General features: G+C 35.6%; 1 protein-coding gene across 2 annotated transcripts; it reads left to right on the plus strand.

The window, feature by feature from the left end:
* Window positions 1-4,791: 4,791 nt before the first annotated feature.
* On the plus strand, window positions 4,792-12,593 carry zfp64 (zinc finger protein 64 homolog (mouse)). 2 transcript variants are annotated; one of them, XM_039652948.2, is made up of 6 exons: window positions 4,792-4,980; window positions 5,905-6,060; window positions 6,158-6,274; window positions 6,353-6,415; window positions 6,507-6,758; window positions 10,790-12,593. In XM_039652948.2, the coding sequence occupies exons 1-6, from the start codon at window positions 4,959-4,961 to the stop codon at window positions 12,094-12,096; spliced, it is 1,917 nt and encodes a 638-aa protein (XP_039508882.2). In that variant the 5' UTR covers window positions 4,792-4,958; the 3' UTR covers window positions 12,097-12,593. The 2 variants fall into 2 exon arrangements, with proteins under 2 accessions (XP_039508882.2, XP_088980482.1); XM_089124356.1 differs by lacking the exon at window positions 4,792-4,980 and having other exon boundaries at window positions 5,922-6,060; window positions 6,148-6,274.
* Window positions 12,594-23,636: the final 11,043 nt, after the last annotated feature.

The following is a 23,636-nucleotide window of genomic DNA, read 5'->3' on the forward strand; positions in this document are numbered from 1 at the left end:
TTATGCATCATAATAATCTGTATTATACTATAATAAAAAGCATATTTATTTTTTGTTTAGCACTATGTATAATGTACTGTCATATAAAATGATATAATAATACAGCATTATAATTATTTATTTAGTTACTTTTTTTAGTTATAATTATTGAAAGTTATGTATAACAACAAATTATAAAAATTGCTGATTATGCATCAAAATATACTCTATTATAAAATAATAGAATAAAGCATTATAATTGTTTTAATTATGTATCATAATGTACTGTAATATTAAATAATACAATAATAATAAAGCATTACTTTTTGACATTATTGCAAATTATGTATAATATACTGTAGTATAAAATAATAATAAAGCATTATAATAATTCATTTATTTATTATATTTGCAAATTATGCATCATAATATACTGTATTATACTATAATAATAAAGCATATTTATTTTATGTTTATCATTATGTATAATACTGTCATAATGATATAATAATACAGCATTATAATTATTTATTTAGTTACTTATTATTATAATTATTATTATTGCAAATTATGTATAACAACAAATGATATAACAACAAATCATAAAAAATAATTTATTCTTGCTATTATTATTGCTGATTATGCATCATAATATACTCTATTATAAAATAATAGAAGAAATATGTAAAACAAATGTATCATAATGTAGCTACTGTAATATGAAAAAATACAATAATAGCCTAATAAAGCATTACTTTTTTAATCATTATTGCAAATGATGTATAATATAGCCTACTGTAATGTAAAATTGTTAAATAATAATAATAAAGCATTATAATAATTCATTGATTATTACTATTGTTTAAATATAATAACTTCAGTTTGAAGAATGTGTAGTCAGTATGATTAACTATAGTTTAGGGACAAAATTGTTGTCAAAAACTTTATTTGGGGACAATCAGAGGTGTCTACAATTGAAGAAATGGTTCATAAATTTAAAAGTGCAAAAAGTCAGAAGAAATGATCGTGTGCTTTGTATGAAAACAATAGGATCATACATGTCCAGTCTGCATACAGTACATAAGTGTGTTTGTTCCATAAAGCACGTCGAGATCTGATGTGTTCCAGACATTGATGTCACGATAACAGCCGTCGACGTGTGTATCATTTATCATGCAGCTCAAACCAAACATGGACCTTCTCGACGTCTTTTCCTGTTCTTCCTCGCGTCATAAACACATCACCCTCCTCCTCTTTCCGTTCGGCCCAGTTTTGCTGATATTATTAAGCTCTAACCTTAGGCTGAGTGAAACCTGGCGTGGCTCTTCAAATGATTATGTCCCAGACAGAAACGTTTAGTGTACAGGTGTCTCCATGTCCCTCTTTCCTTTCATCTTGTGCTGACTCACGTTTGCATTCAGTGAACTCATCCCGATCCTGATCCTCTTGTTGGAGGACATGTCGAAACACGCTCCATCCCGGCCCCCGTACTCCATAAACAACCAGGAAACAGGGCCGTCTGACAAATAATGTAAACACCGCATAACATTTGTTTATGGGATGTTGAGAAATTATGGAGGCTGAGAATTACAAGAACTTAAATAGATGAGAAAAAAAAATGTTCCCGTGGGGAATTCCCCAGTTCTTGTGAAATATGTATTTAAAGCACGTTGATTAAATCAGTTTTATCGTCTGTTTTGATTCTGCTAATGCGATTCTGCAGGAGAAGTTGTCTGGCATTGCTCAAGAATGATTTGCAGTAAATAAGCTCTTAAGGTTTTAAGGATGTCTCGTTAAATTTATTTTAGTAGACTACCTTGTGACAAACCCAAAAAGCAAATGATTAGATGAGTTCATCAGCATTCTTCACTGTCACCCTCGCGTCGTCCCATATTCACGTGTTTCACTGCTGTACATTTAAAGGGATCATTCACACTTTGAAATTAATTTTGGTATGTTTTAGCTTACCTCGAGGACATCCAAGATGTAATTGTCTTTGTTTCCACAGTAGTTTCAATTTTGATATTTTCAGGTCAAACCGTTCTTGTCTATCAGTTATATAATGGAGGTCTATGGTCACCACCTCAAAGAGCATGCACAGAGAAGTCCAAATTAAACATGATTTAATGACTCGTAAATGTAAGTACACATTGATGGCCTAAGACACGAAACGAGCGGTTTGTGTGAGAAAACAAACAGTATTTAGGCCTATATTGTATCTCTTGTAACCACAGGTTGCCCTTGCGTGTTTGCTTTTTAATAACAAAAAATTTTTTTTTGGCAAATCTTAAAACACTTTGACACTAAAAATGAAATGAAAAAGCCTCTGAAGGAGATGTAACTTCATGGCTGTACAGTAGAGGGCGCCACTCATACAAAGCTCTCAGTTGCTGATTATGGATATAATTGGTTCATTGAATGTCAGCAGCAAAGACATATAATATACGCATGATATAATAAAGTGAGAATAAATACATAAAATACATTTGTGCTAAACATTAAAATGAGGACAGGAGGAGAAAAAGTAACAATTGAGTTGCTTATTTGAAAAAGTAACTCAGATATTTTTGTCAATCTAAAAAGTAATGTTACTTTGCTAGTTACTTGAGAAAAGTAATCTAATTACGTAGCTTGCGTTACTTGTAATGCCCTAACATTTTATTTTAATGTATAAACGTTTTACTTTTTTTAAAAAAATATTTGATTTTAATAAATCATTATTTTGTCATTGTTTTAAATAATAATTAATTATAATTATTAATATGTACATTTATTACTATTATTTTTACAAAAATATATCAGTGGGGAAAGTAATCTGATTACGAAAAGTAATCTGATTACATAACTCAAGTTACTTGTAATGAGCCAAACACTGATTATTATAATATATAAAAACAGATATTAAAAATTCGACTCAGATCTGCCATAAACTCACACACCAGACACACAACAGCATAATCATCAACAGAGTATTAAAAGCATAATGCCATATACATATTAGATGTTTTATGTGGTAAAGCATTTTTTATTTACACATCACAACTAATCAGTCCATACATGACGGTGCCTTTCATTTGGTCTGTTTCACAATATGTGAAAAGCCGAATCTGATCTGCCTTTGAATCCCAGCATATGGGAATAAAAATGGCCCGTAAATTAATGATGAGTGGGATTACTCACACCCTTCACACCACAACCTGAGCAGAATGGCCCGAGGTGACTAAGAATTATATGTAAATATTTTATTGAATATAACTCAGAGAAATAAATGTGCTAGTCAGTATGTCCTCTGCTAACGGGGATGGATGCATATATACTATCTGAATGATTTTGTTTTGTGAGACTCAGATCACCCTAATAAAAATGAATAATGGATTCGGCTTTGTCCACTGCAGTGAACGTGTTTTTTTGTTTGTTAATAAACTTGTGCACATTAGACATCCTATCCTTTCTGATAGGCTATATCAAATGTTTAGGATGTGCCCAATGTGATATTAATATTTGGCATAGTACTGAAATATAAATTGATAATGATGATAATAATTAAAAAATTCAATATGTTTGTAGCAACTAATCTAACATCACTCTGATATATATATATATATAGAGAGAGAGAGAGATAGATAGATAGATAGATAGATAGATAGATAGATAGATAGATAGATAGATAGATAGATAGATAGATAGATGGATGGATGGATGGATGGATGGATGGATGGATGGATGGATGGATGGATGAATGGATGGATGGATGGATGGATAGATAATAATATTTATTAATAATATAATATTATATGATTATTTATTAGTATAATAACAATGCGTTATTTATACAATAACAATAATTTATTAGTTAACAATAACATTTATTTTTTATTAGTATAATAAATAATTGGTTATTAAACAATTATAATAAATAAAATGTACGAACAATATTTGTATATTTAGTACCAAAAGGCAAGCGCGCCTGTAGTCTCGCAGGGCATTCTCAGTCATTGGGAAGACTGGAGTGCGGACTCCCCCGTGTGTTCATCTCGTGGAACTGCAGGCAAAATCCCTCAAGACGGTCAACAATTAAAACTCTGACGCTAAGATGTCTTCTGACAGCCTGCAGCCATTACGCAGCTGTCGAGCTCAGCTGGGTTCAAATGAAGTGACAGGAACACTCATCTCCATACTTCCTCGTGGGGAATCAACACACACTCCCACAAACACAATCCTAATGCAAATCTCAATGCATGAGTTTAGAAACTAAGAAAAGAAATTGCTTTACTTAACTACTATATAGTGCCTTTTGAATAAGATGCACAGTTTAAAATATGACTCTCAAGCCCGCTAAAAACACAAAAAGTATCTATCTATCTATCTATCTATCTATCTATCTATCTATCTATCTATCTATCTATCTATCTATCTATCTATCTATCTATCTATCTATCTATCTATCTATCTATCTATCTATCTATCTATCTATCTATCTATCTATCTATCTATCTATCTATCTATCTATCTATCTATCTATCTATCTATCTATCTATCTATCTATCTATCTATCTATCTATCTATCTATCTATCTATCTATCTATCTATCTATCTATCTATCTATCTATCTATCTATCTATCTATCTATCTATCTATCTATCTATCTATCTATCTATCTATCTATCTATCTATCTATCTATCTATCTATCTATCTATCTATCTATCTATCTATCTATCTATCTATCTATCTATCTATCTATCTATCACTGTATTATAGTAAATGCAATGCTTCTCTCCTGACTGATGAGGCGCTGTTTCGCGCCCGTTCACTTTTCAGTGTTTACCGTCAAGCCGTTCCCACTGTCGCAAAACCGACCATCAGCTCTGCTGAAAAAAACGTTTGAAATGAAGAGGGTACAGAACAACAACATCAGCAAACGCGAAATAAAGTTATCAAATTCTTCACGGATCGCATCTCAGCTGGCATCTTGATCCAGATGGCAACATTCAACGGAGAAGGTACAAAGCGATATCAATAATATATACAAAACCCAAGAAAAAAATCTGGTGTAAAATTGATGTGTGAAAAAGCCCTGTGCAATGCAGGTGAATAATCACAAAAACTATACAAATATTAATACTGTTAAATAAACGGACTAAATAATCAATGTCCTTAGTTTAGAATAAAAATCAACTTAATTTAGGATCCATACGTTGTTGAATACATTTCTTTACAAACAATGAATGTTAAAGTTAATGAAACTTAAGTGATGGTACATTTGTGGGCAATCAGATATTGTTATCATTGATACTAATATATATATATATATATATATATATATATATATATATATTGTATGTATATGTATGTATGTATGTGTATGTATGCATGTATACAGGGGTTGTTCTCTGAAACACCTGATTTTAGATCCCAATAATTTATTGGTATAGTGTAGTAGAGCCTCCTTTTGCGGCCAATACAGCGTCAATTCGTCTTGGGAATGACATTTAATTACAACATAAAGGGATTGTTCACCCAAAAATTACAGTGGTGGAATGCCATGGGTTGGTACCTGGACAGCCCTTTCAGACATCGTCCTCTTGCGATGACACTTACTCCAATGGATGTGGTTCGTCCGACATTACTCTGGATACCGTGGCTCTTGATACACCACAAAGACTTGCTGCCCTGGTCACAAATGACCCACCAACAATATTTCCTCTTTTGAACTCTGATATGTCTTCTATTATGTTGTGTGGATTGCAATATTTTATGTCTATTAGTCTGCTCTCTCTGAGGGAATGTAAAACCAGTGAAGACTGGGCACCAGACAAATATGTAGGCATGAATCCTCCAACGCTATATTGGCCAGTGTTTCAGTTTTATTGACTAACTCCTGTGAGCCTTTTCCCCCCTGTTATATATTTGATGTTAATCCACAGGAATAAACCACCTATTAGTAGAAGTGAGTCCTGACATCCACATCTGCGGCTTCTGCAAACAGCAGTACAACAACGTTGAGCTCTTTTTTGCACACAAGCAAAACTGCTGCCAGATCCCCTCGACTCACATATCAGCCCGAAACGGCGGATCCAGTGGTGAGTTTCACCTCCAAGTACCATGTCACTTTAAGGGTCATAAATACTCGGTGTATAGTAGACTGCACTGTTTACTATTCATGAAAGCTTTTTTTAGAGTCATTTCAGACATGTGTACCAAAAGTCAAGAAGACCCTCACCAGAGCCCAGAAAACCCCCTCCAAAAAGCTGAAACCTGCACTAACTCAAAAAAGACACATATGCACATTCTCAGGTAAGTGTTAGCAATAACACTGCATTTCTTATTTTAAAGAGGACCTATTATGCTTTTTTACTTATTCAACTTTCTTAGGTTGTACATTCAAAACTCAGTATGGCCAAAAAGACATGGAGAGACATATGTTAACACATACCGGTAAGTAATTTCCATTCTGTGTTTTCATCTTACATTATCAAAATGATGCCAAATGAGCATTAAAGTGCTGAGATCTGTCTCCTTTCTACAGGCGAGAGGCCTTTCGAGTGTGAACTGTGTCATAAACGTTTCAGTCGTCGCGATAAGCTGAATCTCCACAGCCGCTTGCACACGGGAGAGAAACCACACAAGTGTAAGCACTGTCCGTACGCGGCGGCCGACAGCAGTAGCCTGAAGAAGCATCTCCGCATCCACTACGACGAGAGACCCTTTAAGTGTCAGATATGCCCCTACGCCAGTCGCAACTCCAGCCAGCTGACCGTTCACCTCCGATCCCACACAGGTGAGGACAGCAGCGGATTATGCCAGTTACACTCAAGTTTGGGGTTAGTGAGATGTTTATTTCTTTTTTAAGAAATTGACACTTTTATTCAGCAAGGATGCATTGAATTGATCATAAGAGGATGTGGAAATATTTACCATGTTACATAAGATTACTATTTCAAATAAATGCTGTTCTTTTGAACTTTTCACAAAAATATGAAGCAGCACAACTGTTTTCAACATTGATAAATATCGGAAATGTTTGTTGAGCTGCATATTAGAATGATTTCTTAAAGGAGTAGTGAAAAAACTTTTGCTGATAATTCACTCACCCCCATGTCATCCAAGATGCCCATGTCTTTCTTTCTTCAGTCGAAAATAAATTAAGGTTTTTGATGAAAACATTCCAGGATTTTTCTCCATATAATGGACTTCAATGGGAACCAAACGGTTCAAGGTCCAAAAGACACTTTCTGTACAAACTTCAAAGTGTTGAAAGGGCTTTAAACGATTCCAGACGATGACTAAAGGTCTTATCAAGCGAAACAATCACTCATTTAAAAAAAAAAAAAACAAAGTTTAGGTTTTATAAGCTCAAATGCTCGCCTTGCTCTCATTCAACGACTCATTCAATGAACGAAACAAACGAATTGACTCGGAAAAAGATTCGTTCATTTTGATGAACGAGTTCGAACAGGAGAGTCAAAAAAGTGCATCACAGAACAGAGCAAGGCAACCATTTGAGCTTATAAAACTTAAACTTTGTCATTTATTTTTTAAACTAGCAATTGTTTCGCTTGATAAGACCCTTATTCATCGTCTGGAATCGTTTAAAGCCTTTTAAACAGGTTGCAGTTTGTACTGAAACTGTCTTTTGGACCTTGAACCGTTTGGTTCCCAATGAAGTCCATTATATGGAGAAAAATCCTGGAATGTTTTCATCAAAAACCTTAATTTCTTTTCGACTGAAGAAATCTTGGATGACATGGGGGTGAGTAAATTATCAGCAAAAGTTTTTTCAAAACTGAACTACTCCTTTAAGGATCGTGTGATGCTGAAGACTGTAATGATGCTGAAAATTCAGCTTTTCCATCACATGAATAAATTACGTTTTATTAAAATACAAAAGTTATAAAAAAAAATTAAGTTGCAATAACTCGCAGTATTAGTGTTTATTGTATTTTCATTGAATAAAAATAAAAGCAGCCTTGATGAGAATTGAGAGAAATCAAACCTTTTAAGGTTGAGTATAAATATAATGCATTATTTACAGTATATATATATGTGTGTGTATAAGTTATAAATAGAAAAACAACCCAGATCAACTAAAATCTTTAAAACTACCACAAAAATCAAGTGTTTTTCTAGAATTTGTTTTTGCTGTTTTCAGCCACACAGACCATTTCCAGGAACTACTGATATTTGAGAATTTACACTTGCATGTGAAACTTGAAGATTAATGAGATAAAACGGTTTTCCTGTTTCTTGTTTGAGAACACACAAAATCAATTATATAATTACTGGGGTTTTTCCAAAATAATTTTATAAAATGTCACAATAGTAGTGTTTATTTTAAACAGCCTTGTACAAAAAAATAAAATAAATTGCACTTTTTATTTTGCTTGATTAGTATGTTGGTAACAAAAGGGGCTTTCACACCGGAGGAACCTTTTCATAGTTCCTAGAACTAATGACTGAATTACCGGCGTGTTCGTGCCTCAGGACCTGGGAAGGAGTTTAGTTCTAGGAATGCCTTTTGGGGAAACTAAATTACCTCCGACTTTCAGAGTAGGGTCTAACCCTGCACATGACGTCACTGTTGGTCAACCGTTAGTTACCATCACACCGATTCCCTCGACAAAAACCCAATAGGATTTTCCCATAGGCTTTTGGATTATCGCTAAAAACAAGCTCTGTGATCAACAAAAGTTTATGATACTTGCACGTTTTGTTCATTAACTTTTTGAAGCCTAAATGCAGTCGCCAGAAGTAAAAAGCTAATAAACGAGCTACACTACGGTCGCACATCTTCAACGTCATCGTCACTAAGCTTCCGACAACTCTTTCAGTTTTTATCTTAAAAATTTTTCCCAGAACGTTTGAGTTAGAATAGTTTATTAGACCACAATTATAAACACAATGAGGCTGTAAAAGCGGACTGAGGTTACCTTTTCCTCTGTAGTCCCATGTCTTGTTTGCAACCGCCTTTTTCAAGACATGTAAAAAATAATCACAAGTGGGGTCATGCTAATGTATTTTATGTCAGATTAAAACGTGAAAGTGTCTTAAGCTTGTGTTCACCACAGACCTTATATCAGCCATTTAACCAAAATCCCATTCAAAAAACTCATTGACTTCGGGACAACGGAACCGGAAGTACTAAAATGTAACTCATTTCCGCATAACCTGCACCACTTTATAGAGAGCCGAAGTTATCACATCACTTTGTTGGCCAAAAGGCGGAAGTGAGTTTGCATTTTAGCACTCCCGGTTCCCTCGCCCTAAAGTCTATGGGATTTTTGAATGGGTTTTTGCCAAATCGCCTGAAATACTTTATTGTGTCTGCTTGTGTTTTTTTTTTAACTTTATATAGGCTTCAAAATGTATACATTTTGGATTAACTTGTAAAGATTATCTTGATAGACAAAACCTGTAAGGGTCACAACTCTTTGTTGAACACAGATCTTATTTTTTGCGATTTTCGCGAAGTCTATGGGGAAAATAGATAGCTTTTCGATCAAGGGAACCCCGAGATCACTTCCGAGTTGACCTACAAAGTGATTTCATCACTTCGGCACTCTATAGGAACTACCACTGACGTAAGTATACACTGATTGGCCGAATGCACGCGAAAACAATGGCACCCGACTTTTTATTTTTTATTTTTATTTTTTTATCTGTGAACACAGTTTATAGCCTGTATATTTACTCCTGAAACTAACTCTACGAACAAAACAGTGATAGATGGACCTGTCAACCTTTACGCTAAGGTTGAAAATCCAATTCAACTTTGAGGGGCCGAAGCGAAACATGATTATGTATTTCTGCTCAGCTAGCTACACTGGAATGGTAAAACCGTTTGCGCTATAAACCAGCATGTTTATAATTAAGCCAATAGGGTAAGAAATACCAGTTGCAATATCAAGCATCATAACAAGCTTTTTTGTACGGCTAAAATAACTGGAAGCGGATGACACCGGAAGCCAGTCAAATTAAATTTACAAATGGCCACGCACACTTTTACGTGTAAAATAATGTGGATACTGGTGGAAAACGGAACTAAAAAATGTAGTTTTCTGAGAACCACCTTGGTGTCTAGTAGAGCCAGACCGATATATCGGCCGGCCGATATTAGGCATTTTCCATAATATCGGTATCGGCAGTTAAAATGGCTGATAAATGAATATTTAAAAAGATAAAATAAAAACGTACGAAACACGCTTCAATTATCTCTCCTTGGCCTGTTATTTTGAAAATGTATGTTTTACAATTTGCAGTATGATGTTATCTATTGCTAAATTATGGCTCATCATAGACTAGCTAACCACAAAGCTAGCTAATGCCACTATCACCAGTGGAAAACCGCTAACGTTAACATTAATGAGCTTGGAAACCACAATGAACTTTTTCTGCCTAAATAAAGTAATGATTACTGTATTTATAGCTAGCATATCTCTAGTTACAATCCCTGCATTGTAAAATGCAAGTTATACTTGCGAGGAGTGAACATTTAGACATAGAGAAAAAGTATCAAACGTATCTTGTGCGGAAAAGTTAGCTTTTCTTTTACACATGTGTGAAATCTAACAATATTTAATAATAAAATAAAAAAAATATCGGCCGATATATCGGAATATCGGATTTTAAAATCAAAAAATATTTGTATCGGTATCGGCCTTCAAAATCCTTTATCGGTCGGGCTCTAGTATCTAGTTCCTATAACTACCCAGTGCGAAAGCCCTTATATAGTATTCCTTTGAATAATCAGAACTGGTGGTAAAAATTGTGTTATTTGTGTTCAGTTCACATGTCTGGGTGCTTCCTCCTCAGGCGACGCCCCTTTCCAGTGCAACCAGTGCGACGCCAAATTCAAGATCAACTCCGACCTGAAGCGTCACAGCCGGGTTCACTCCGGCGAGAAGCCTTATAAGTGTGATCTCTGTGAGTATCGCTGTGCCATGAAGGCCAATTTAAAATCGCATGTGCAGCTGAAGCACAGCGCCTCCGACTCCTTCCGCTGCTCAAAGTGCGACTTCCAGTGCTCCACCAAAGCCGTCCTGCGACACCACTCCCGCCAGCACCAGCCGGCCCAGCCTTTGCAGTGTGGCGAGTGCAGTTACTCCTGCTCCAGCAAGGGGGCTCTGAAGATCCACGAGCGCGTGCACTCAGACGAACGGCCCTTTAAATGCGAGCACTGTTCGTTTGCTAGTAAGCAGCGCAGCAATTTGTTAATTCACAGGAGGAAGTGTCATGCGGATAAACCGGACAGGCAGGGTAAGGGCGGGACAGGGGAGGAGCCTCCCAAACCGATCAGCTCACGCTACCGGGCGAGACTGGAGGCAACGCGGGCGTTTCGTTGCGACTTGTGCGAGGCTTCGTTCGTCAGGGAGGATTCTCTTCGCAGCCACAAGAGGCAGCATAACAGTAACGCACAACAACAAAGTCACAATCAAGAATCACAAACTGTTACCAAACAACCCGTAGAAAACGCAGGATTTGCCCCTATTGCAACCGATTCGCCGTCTTCCTACAGCGCGACGCATCTTAAGATCATTGTGGCGCCCTCTTTAGGACCGGAGGCTGCTTTCGTTCAGGCTTCCTCTGCAAAGGCGGGAGCAGTTTTGCTCGGTTCGGATGATCACGACGTGCTTTTGAACCCTGTAATGCAGCACGTCAACATGCTAACGCCAGAAGGCGGCGTCGGGCACCAGACGGTTTTACTCGCTCAAATCAGTCCCGCTGAAACCGCCCCTCAGACCAGCACTCGAAACTTCATCGCCTCCTGTTCCGCATCAGCTTCCGATGGCACACACACCTTCATCGCGTCCTGCTCTGACCTGGAAAGCCTCCACAAGCTCATCCAGGAGGGCGGGACTGAGGTTACGGTGGTAACGGAGGCCAATCCGGCGATCGCCGCCACAAAGGAACCGCTGAACATTGACGGCGCCTCTTCTCGGGAAATGTCCAAGCACTCGGAGGACGCTATGCCTGAAGACAGTTTAGATATTGGTTCACCGGGTACCATTCTTGTTCAAAGTCTGTCGATTTCAACACAAGACCAGCAGGCTATTAAGTACTCTCTGTCTCCCCACCATATATTTTCAGACTCCAGCACAGTGGACATCAGTGATTCGTAGTTATGCAAATCAATATTAAAATGAACTCTTTTCCTGTTTCTTTATCCAACTGATGCTTCATTCACATTGTGTTGGACTTCCTGTAGTTATAAGATCATGGCAACTTGGACGTTTGCCCCTGGAAATGAATCTATGTGCAAGTTTGTTGGTAATGACAACAAAATACTAAATCAATACTTTCTTTAATTCACATTGAAATACAAAAGAAAGCATAGCTACTGGCATTTTGATGGAAATCAGAGCTTTCGTAAAATTAAAAGTTCATAACTTACATTTTTTTTTGAGTTTGACAAAGACGTGAATTGATCTTACAAGTTAAAAAATGTGTTGTTATGGCGATTCTGGGTAATTCTGACATGATGTTAGGTATAGAGGTTGCCATGATGGATCAGGGAGTTTCATTTTCAAGTTATGCATCAAATCAAATGTGGACAAATCTCTTCTACAGTAGGCTAAAATAAACATCCTTCTTTTTCAGTTTTTGACTTGCTTTTACATATTTTAAGTTGTGTGTTTGTGTATTTTCTGATTTTCAGGTGGTTAGTGTTTAATACTGCTCTGGTAACCAAAAAGTAACCCTTCAAGAAACAAGTCATTCAAAAGTTTGGAGTCAGTAAGGAAAGGAAGAAGAAAAAGAAAGAAAGAAAAATTTGTATTCAACAAGAATGCATTAAATTGATCAAAAGTGAGAGTAAAGACATTTATAATGTTACAAGAGATTTCTATTTTAAACACATGCTATTGTTTTGAACCTTCTATTCATGAAAGAACCCTGACATCTTTATATCATGGTTTCGATATTGATAATGTTTTTTTTGATCATCAAATCAGCATATTATAATAATGATTTCTGAAGGATCATGTGACACTGAAGACTTAAGTAATGATGCTGAAAATTCACTGGAATCGCAAATAATTACAGTATTGGTGAGTATAAGAGACTTCTTTCGAAAACATTTTAAAATCTATTTGACACCAAACGTTTGAATGTTAGCTACACAAGCTTGAATGGGTTGCTTGTGCCGTGAAATAAATCGTAAGTTGCCTTTACATAAAAGTTTGTTAAATAACTACTTATTTTTCAGGCAACATTTTACATGAGGGTCTCATTTGTAAACATTAGATAATGCATTATCTAACATGAACTATGAGAAGCAATGTTGGTGAATAAAATAAAATGTTGGTGAATATAAATATTTCAGTTCATTAATATTAATTGGCTAAACTTTTGAGTTGACTTAAGATTAATGTTATTATTATTAATAGTATGTAGTTAACACGATATGAAACCTTATATAGTGTTGCCTAGTTTTCAAATAGTGTGCATCTAATCTCTAGGGATTTTTGTCTCAAAAATCCCTCCATATGTTGGATTCTTGTTATGACTCATTAGTCAATTTAATCTAGTCAAAGCTAAAGCGTTGACGTTTTACAGGTTTATTCCATTTGGTATTGACACAAGCTGAAATTCACAATGAGAATAGAAGAATAGTTTAGCTTGTACATTGTTTGCGACGAGATTGAACTGTTTTAACAAGCAAAACCTTTTCTTGCCTTTAGATGTCAGTGCAACCTTCAAAATGCTATACTGCAAAGCCAGAGATCTCGGTAAGGATAATCTCTTATCTCATGTTTCAGTGTAATTTAGGAAATAAAAGTTCAACATGCAGATATTACACTCGTATGATCTTTGATTTCGCTCCAGTAGCTGATATATCCACCCTGTAGCAGTTAACCAATGCCTACATACGCACGCGAACTATCACGTTTCCTGCTGTGACAGTTGCGAGATAAGATCTTTCAGGCAGTTGTAGAGATGCAGATGGAGACGCATGAAATATGAGTGCTGCATTTTGCCTGTGCGTGCATATGTCTGACCACCAGTCTCATATCAGGCCATTTCCCCCGCCACAAGCTCACGCTCATCTAATCCAACCAGATAAAACGCCTGTGACCTCTTCCTCTCAGTGGATGGGTGAGCTGGAGCACCTGTTTGCACCGTTTTTTTTACCCAAAAGAATCACATTTCATATTTTACTTATAATGGCTAATATCCTCTTGGTTGCTATACCAGAACTGCTTGAATGTAGGTTTGTCGTGGAAACCATTTTCAGCGCTGGTTGTGCGTCGTCAGATTAATTCAGTTCTTCGAAATTCATATTTTTTAAAACATAGTTTAGTTATTAAGTGTATAATTGTGCAGTGTTTTCTTGACAATCACACAAATCCACTGGCTCTACTTTGGTGTCTTCGATACAGATTCAGATCGATTTGATTTGTTGACATCGAAGGAGTAGGAGGCCTAACGTTAGCTGCTAGGCTAAATTAGTTCATTTAAAAAACAAACAAAAAACTTTGCTGATAATTTACTCACCCCCATGTCATCCAAGATGTCCATGTCATTCTTTCTTCAGTCCAAAAGAAATTAAGGTTTTTGATGAAAATATTCCAGGATTTAAATGATTCAAGGTCCAAAAGACCGTTTCAGTGCAAACTGTTGAAAGGGCTTTTAAGATTCCAGACGATTAATAAGAGTTTTATCAAGCGAAACGATCGCTCATTTAAAAAAAATACATAAATAACAAAGTTTAAGTTTTATAAGCTCAAATGCTCGCCTCTCCCGTTCATCAAAATGAACGAATCTTGCGAGTCAATTCGTTCATTTCGTTCGTTGAATAAACCAAATGACTCGAAAAAAGATTTGTTCATTTTGATAAACGAGAGTCACGAACGCGCATCACAGAACAGAGCAAGGCGAGCATTTGAGCTTATAAAACTTAAACTTTGTTATTATTGTTTTTAAATGACTGATCGTTTCGCTTGGTAAGACCCTTATTCATCATCTGGAATCGTTTAAAGCCCTTTCAACAGTTTGCACTGAAACTGTCTTTTGGACCTTAAACAGTTTGGTGCCCCAGCAAAAATCCTGGACTGGAAATCATCAAAAACCTTAATTTCTTTTCGACTGAAGAAAGAAAGACATGGACATCTTGGATGACATGGGGGTGAGTAAAGTATCAGCAAAAGTTTTTTTTTAAAAGTGAACTACTCCTTTAAAAGGATAGTTCACCCAAAAATACCTTCATTAATTGTCCCACCCTCATGTTCTAAACATCTCCCGAACACAAATGAAGATCTTTTTGATGATATCCGAGAGCTTTCTGTCCCTCTATTGTCAGCTAGGCCTACACACTACTACCACTATGACACTTCAAAAAGTTAAGCTCTCAGATTTCACCAAAAGACCTTCATGTGTGTTTCGAAGATGAATGAGGGTGAGTAAATGATGTCAAAATTTTTAATTTTTTGGTGAACTTCGCCTTTAACTTTATAATCATCAGTGATTTCATAACAGCAAGATTGCGTCACATGAAATAAATTCCAGCAGCCTTTGACGAGCTCGTGTTGATTGGCTAAATGTGTGATTTTTCCTAACATTTTATAAAAAAAAAAAAATTACAGTAAAATAATTAATATTAACTGAATTTTTGCTGTTAATAAGTATAACTTAATTGTATGGTGATTTTATCAGTTATTTGGATTGGTTATTTGCCAGTATGTGATCTCGGTCACAGTGATTGAGTCTCTCAAAAGAGATTCTCTCTCTGACTGACCTGATGTCACTTTCTTCATATTTCTAAAAGCATGAGCTCTCCACTGGACAGAAGTCAATATTTGGCGACCTCATTGTCACTGTCCCCCGCTGTATTCTTCAGACAGCCGTGTGTTTGCATGGAAGTGAAGGCTACATCTGAGTGGGAGTCTCACAGGGACAAGAGCACATTGATTTTTCCGTCAGTGCTAATAGATTTAGCAGCTCAGTACTGACCGCGCTCTCTCTTGCTCTCCTCGGAAGAAAACACTCTGTGACTCCGTATGAATGATGTTCAAACAGAAGAAAAGCCAAACGCTGTCAGACGTGCCATGTTTTGATTATCCAGCGCTCCATGAAGCTGTGCTGTGCTTGTGTACAGTTTGAGCATATCTGGAAAATTCGCTGCGTCTGAGGCGGCCTTACAGTCATGTCATGTTTAGTTTCATTGTCTTGTTCTGTTTCTAGTTTGGTTTTCCTTGGCTGTGTCTCTGAAATTTCCTCGTTCACTAACCCTTAGTCCACTAATATAGTTCACTTGAGGGAACGAGTGAGTGAATTCAGACTCTGAGTGCTGCCGCTTTTGCATAGTTTGTTCTTGCTGTTTAATAATCATTTGAAACTTGGCAAACTAGCTCCAGGAGAAATAAAGATTTATCTTGAACTCTATGGAAACTAGCTTGTATAAACCTCAAAACAATTTAATAATCAGTTAAAAATGCGTGATATTACGCTGTAGCCACATTGGACCAGCGGTTTGGAAACTGGATGGATGGATGATTCAGCTGGGAATTCATTCAGCTGCCACCCTCGCAGTGCATTATGGGTATTCTCCAGCCATTGAGCGTGCATCGGTACACTCGTTATTGCGGTCCATTGTGGGATTTAATAAATGCATTTGATAATGTCCACTGTGATTTCGGACACAAATGGCTTTCCCCTCATATAGTGCCATATTTAAGGGTTTATGCGCGATATCGGACACAGCCTGTTACTGTGTTGCCTGTGTAGTATCATTCCTTGTGTATTTAAGTCATCAGTTCTTTTGCTCATTTTAACGTTATATTACTTGTGTGCGTTTATCTCATGGTGAATTCAACATGCAATTCTGATGTAGTTTTTTTACACGGTTTTTTACATGTATATTTATAATGTAGGGGGCAGGACGCTTCAGATACGAAAGCATTTGATTGGACTGATGAGAACTGAAGTGCATAGTGATGTCATCAAAATCACTGATCCATATTGGTGGAAGTGAGAGAGCAGTTTTAAATGCTTATATCTTCTAAATGCGAATGTTGTCATTGTTTTGGAGCACGCTAACTTATAGATAACAGTAAGGCTAACATATACTAAAACAAAGCCATCCAAAAAATAGATTTAATGGGGACTTTAATATTTGTTCCTACTCTCTAAAACAATGCTGGGTTGTTTTAACCCAAATGTGGGTCAAATATGGACAGACCCAAGTGTTGGGTTAAAAATATAATTTAAAATTTTAACCCAACTTCAACTTTCACATTCAATGCTAATTTTTTTTTTATTCGATTTTTAACGCAACATTTGGGTTTGTCCATATTTCACCCAAATTTGGGTTGAAATAACCCAACATTTTTTTTAATGTATAGTCTTATCGGACACAATTAGTGCATGTTATGTTATGTGTTCATAATCTTTCATCAAAATGTAATGTAAAAACTTTTTTTTACCCCCTCTCCGCCAATCGTTGGACTCCATTTTGGTATGTAATGCCAACTTATCGATTCCTGGCGGATAAAATGAAGTCTGGCCGTACATCTTTTCTCATTGTGTCTCCCAGTTTTTTCACAGCTTCTGTAAAACTAAAAGCTTGATGGATTTTGTTTCACTATAGGTTCAGACAAGAACCCCTTTCTTTTTAAGAAATATTTTTCGCTGTAAACATTTAGTTAAGCTATATAGTTCTTTGGTAAATAAAAAATAAATGAAATAATTTGTTATTCAGATCAGTGAATTCATTATAGGCAGATGAATGTCTCACATTTCTAATTCTTAATTTTGATTACCATACTCTAAAAAAATGCTGGGTTGTTTCAACCCAAATTTGGGTCAAATATGGACAAACCCAAAAGTTGGGTTAAAAATGTTATTAACCCAACTTCAACTTTCACTTTCAACTGTACATTTTGTATTTTTAACCCAACATTTGGGTTTGTCCATATTTGACCCAAATTTGTGTTCAAACAACCCAGCATTGTTTGGAGTGCAATAGTGATTCTCATTGAATATTGTATATGAATGATGTAAATAACATTAACATTATTTTCATGATGTAGAAATACATTGTGCAATAAATAGTTTTTTTTTGTCATAATACCGAAATGAGAAGATTTTTTTCTTATTTTTTTTTTTTTTACATTACGATAATCAGAATTGAGAAGGGAAACGGTTTTTAAAAAAAATTGTAATTAAATCAAATTATATATCTTTCATTTTCATATAACCACAAGACATGTTTGTTAGCTTTTGTGAGATTCATCCACCAAAATCACAACCAAACTCCTGTTTTTTTTTCTTTATTTCCACGATTGTGGTGTAATTCTCTCATCTACCTATATGAGTCACTAGCATCCATGAAAACAATGTCCACTTCAAATACTGACACTGATTAACCCTGAGTTAGAACTAGTTAAGATTGAACTCCTAAAAAAACAGTGAGTTTTGTTTTTGAACTTCCATTTATTTGTTTTGCCCTCCTCATATCTGTCGTCATGAAATTTCCCTTGTCCTTTGTGTATATGTAAATCTTTTAGTCTCGATTTGGAGCGAGTGAGCACGAAACTCTAGGTCTGACGTGTCAGATGCATGCATTTCCAATCCAAAAGGATGTGATTTGTAGACTTTTATAATGCACATAAGGACCATTTGATTGCTTATGAAACTTTTGGCACTGGCTGTTTTATTACAGCATGCAGGGAAGTGGCCCTGCCCCCTCTTTTTTTGCGAGACCCTTAGTGCAGGGCCCTTGTAAAATGCCATTATGCGTAAAGATGATTTCTATGTGGGAACAGCATAGGGCTCTCCTGCTTCTCCTTTGATGTATTATCTCGCAGACTTCCAGGATCTAATCCCAGCCGCCCATAAGTAAAGACAACCCCTCCTTCTCTAACTTTCTTTCTCTTCCCCCCTATTTTTTAAGTCCTAATATCATTAGTCCACCAAAACAACTAGAAATATTTGATCTTATCTTATGTTGTAATTCATTGGGGTTTTTTTTCCTCCCTGATTTTATGTGTCATCACGAGGGCATTCATTCATCCTGAACATTTGAGAAAAGAGCAAAGAAAATGTTGGGCGGTTCAAAAAGGAGAAAGGAAGCTAAAGCGGACCTCTTGATACTGTAAAGCCCTTCTGGGTTCCTTCCTTCCTGTGTTTGAGATGTCAGCCTTTAAATGGGGTCGTAAAGTGCCCCCCAAAATGCAGAATTACCTTCACAGATGCTTAAAGAAAGCATATATTCAGATGCATGGCATCCTGACGTAAACACATCTAGAAAAGGTGTCCTTGAGGAACACTGCAGGCACTTTCCATAAATAAGGCCTGACTCTTTTGTAACAAACGGACAGTGAAAGGAGGAACTACATTTTATATGAACTGTTTTGTTGTTGGTTGTTGTGTTGTACACATCTGGTACAGATTAAACCCTGATTTGTGTTTTTTCTACCAATTAACATTAATATTTAAAATTTAAGTATATGCATAATTATTAAAATGATTATAAATATAGTTTGTTTTCAATGAGAGGGACCAAAGGGTATTTTTAAAACTTACTTAATTTATGTTATTTTACATATCCTACAGTTTTGACAGCAATAAAATTCTGAGTTTTGCCATTTTTCCCAAAGTGTTACACATATCCGGTTACAGTTTAAAACCCAGAATTTTGTGATTGTCTGGGTTTCTAGCAATAAACACTTACGTAACATCAAAAATAAAGCCGAAATTCATAAAATGAAAAAGAAAACACTACGATAAAACTACATCAGAATTGACCGCCATGTTATATGGTCAGAATGATATTACTTCTTGGATTTTGTAACTTTAATTATTTTTCAATAGTTGGTAATACACTGTAAAAAATGATAAGATCATCATGCCAACATATGTTTTTTGATTACTTTAAATAATCAAAATAATTCAACCAACTTAATATTCAACCAGGCAAAATTTAAGAAAGAATAATGAGTTGAAATGACTTGTAAACGCCAACTTTTAACTAGTTTTTAAGTTGAATTGTTTTGTTTTTTTTAAGTAATAGGGAGGAAATCATATCTGAAAATCACAGTATTATATCACACACACACACACACACACACACACACACACATATATATATATATATATATATATATATATACATACACTGTAAAAACATATTGTTGGTTTAACTTAAAAAATCATCAGAAACTCAAAATAATAAGTTATCTGAACTAAATAAATTATTTAAGTTTATTTGACAAAAGAAAAAATGTTGTGATAACAAATCTTGAAAATTTATATATATATAAACGTTTGTTAGATTAATTTAATATGTATTTTGATTATAATAAGTGATTATTATGGTTAGAAATGATTGAAGAGGTCAGCAATGATTAAAACTAGCTTTTTTCATTCTAGGTTAATGTTGTGTCACAAGATTATGTAACATCTAAAAGTTCAGTAAAATGCCGAATTTGTGCCTCTGATATCTTAAAACGGAGAACCTTTTCATGAATATCGCCTCACTTTAGAGTGAATAAAGCCAAAAGAAAGACAATACTTGGTTGTTTTGTGCGATCTGATATCACAATTGGGTCCATTTTGTGTGTGCTTTTTCTACTTCTCAGCAGTTCTTTTAATCAGACACTGACGCAACAGCTCTTTCACAGTTTGATAACAATATGCTTTTGACCTTTTTTTTTTTGTTTTGTTTGCATGCAATTTGATGACCCATCACCAACAGGCTCAAGATGGCCTCTAATGTAATTAACCGGTCTAGTCAATGTTGATATGGATTTCTCCTCCCTATATGAGCATCTCTCAGCCTTGAAGAAAAATCAAAGTATTGATATGTTCCAAGAGGTTGGAGTGTTTTGCAAAGTGGCTTCTTTTATGTGTTCCCTTGTTCGTTTTTCTCAGGTAAACAGATTTAAAAAGAAGGACAGAGCAAAAAAAAAAAAAAAAAGCTCCATGTAATCAACAGACCGTGTGCGTTTATGCCTCTTCAAACACTGCCTTTCATTAAAAAAGGATTATGAAATTTCATATAAATGAATAAGGTTTATTTGCAAAGCGTTTGATCAGTGAAAGGCCAGTGTCTTGCACTTAGAACAAAAGACATGTCTGGAATATTTGGTGTTTTGTTATGAAGCCGTGGCTCTGCTCTTGTAAATTGTATTTTAATGTCTTTAACTGAGGCGGGGAATTCTTGCTTTAATATGCAAATGAGAAATTGAAGAACTCGGGAAGAACTTGTGTGTCATGATGAGGGTCATTTCTGTTTGAGCTCTGGAAATTACAATGAATAAGCTTTTGTGTGAATAATGGTTAATGATATCAATGGCTAAATATATAGCTGAAATTATCCATGGATTTTATTAATGTGATGTCTATTTTTCATATCCTTTATTATTTTAATGAGGATGTCAACTTCATTTAGACTTTCTAGCCAACGTTTGGCTTTTTAAATTGTCATTTTATTTATATGTTTAATGCACATGTATAATTTTATTTTAAATGTTGTATTATTTAACCCAATGCAAACATGGTTTGCGTTTGATGCTATAAAACATCATATAATTTATTCAGTAAGATTAACTTTATACCCCCAAAAAAGTTGTTTTAATTAAAATTTCTCATCAAAATGGATCAATATTACTACATTCTAATAAATGCTGGGTTGTTTTAACCCAATTTTGGGTAAAATATGGAAAGACCCAGCCATTGGGTTAACATTTTTTAATTACATTTTTAATCCAACTTTTGGGTTTGGCAATATTTTACCTAAAATAGGCTTAAAACAACCCAGCATTTTTTAGAGTGGAAGTGTAGCAAAGTATTTTGATTAAAAAAAAACAAAAAAACATGTTAATATATTATTGTTTTTATTTAATTTGAAGTTATCCCCCCGTTTGGTTACAATGTGATTTAATTTCAGTTTTTTTGCATATGCAATGCTTTTCTAGAAGAGAATTGCCTTTTGTGCATTTAGTAGGAGACCATTCACAGGTCTTGATTTGTCAAATCTCTTTTGTGGCTGTTCTGTATTCACAGTTGTGTTGTTTTTGTCTCTTATGCCTCTTATCCTGGGCTGTCAGGAAGCATTACAATGTGACAGCTCTTTTGTTGTTCTTCTGAGATGGAGGGCAGTGTTTTAAAACAGTTCCGCGGGGGGTAGAAAAATAAGTATAATTTTTAGCCAGTGGAGAGCATCTGAATGTGCCGGTTAAACCCCCATAAAAGTGCTTTAATGGACAAAGGAATCCTATCCCACTCCTCTGGCCAGAAATGTCATTTGTAATGACCTGGGAGCTCCACTTTTTGTTTGGAAAGAGCCATTCAGAGAGATACAGTGCTACCTAAGACCACAAACCTCCCATTGTTATGCAATGACTTTATGTAAAACATCAGAGCCATTGTTCTCCAGGTCTTTTTTTTTTTTTTTTCCTGAAAGTGTGATGCAAATAATTGCAGGGAGAGGGAACATCAGTGCAACTGGCTTATATTCGTTTTATTGTTGAGGTGTTTTTCTGTGAATATTTTAGGCTTTTATAGTCAGTCCAGGGTTATTAGTTAACTGGTACTAAAACCATAAAAACATTTTTACTGGAATAAAAAAAAAAGGTTGCCAAGGCAACATTCCTTATTTTCATTTAGTTTAACTGTACTAAAATAAAATAACTAATTGAAATCAAAATGAATAAACAAACAATTAGTTAAAACTTTAACTAAAATGAAAATGGAAAATATGAAAATAAAAACGAATTCAAAATTATAATAGTATCTGAATGTATGGAGCCCCTAAAGGGACATGGTGAGGGGGAACAATTTTTTCAATGCTTTTGCCATCCTCTCGCAAAAGTTTTGCGTTCCCCTTGAGAAACTTTACGTTCTCTCGCTAAATGTTGGTGTTTCCCCGAGAAACTCTTTTCTCATTTGAACGCAAATGTTTTTGTGGAATGCAAAGGTTTTAGCGAACGTAAAGTTTCTCGGGGGAACACCAACATTTTGAGAGAGAACGCAAAGTTTCTCAAAGGAAAGGGAAGCAAAACATTTTGCAAAAGGACGCAACGTTTCTCTGGGGAACGCCAAAATTTAGCGAAAGAATGCAAAGTTTCTCGGGGAACGCAAACTTTTTGCGAGAGAACACAATTTTTTCAAGGGAACGCACACATTTTGTGAGAGAACGCAAAGTTTCTCGGGAGAACGCAAAGTTTCTTGAGGGAAAGAAAAACATTTTGCGAGGGAACGCACACAATTTGTGATCACGCACACATTTTGTGAGAGACCGCAAAGTTTCTCAGGGGAACACAACGTTTTCTTGAGGGAAAGCAAAGTTTCTCGGGGGAACGCACACATTTTGCGAAAGAACGCAAAGTTACTCGGGGGAACGCAAAGTTTCTTGAGGGAAAGCAAAACATTTTGTGAGAGAACGCAAGTTTCTCTGGGGAACGCACACATTTTACGAAAGAACGCACTCATTTTACGAAAGAACGCACACATTTTGCGAAAGAACTCACACATTTTGCGAAAGAACTCACACATTTTACGAAAGAACGCACACATTTTGCAAGAGAACGCACACATTTTGCGAGAGAACGCACACATTTTGCGAGAGAACGCACACATTTTGCGAGAGAACGCACACATTTTGTGAGAGAACGCACACATTTTGCGAAAGAACGCACACATTTTACGAAAGAACGCACTC

Source organism: Pimephales promelas, chromosome 20 (assembly GCF_988280905.1).
Source record: "Pimephales promelas chromosome 20, fPimPro1.hap1.1, whole genome shotgun sequence".
In the NCBI taxonomy this organism is placed as follows: domain Eukaryota; kingdom Metazoa; phylum Chordata; class Actinopteri; order Cypriniformes; family Leuciscidae; genus Pimephales; species Pimephales promelas.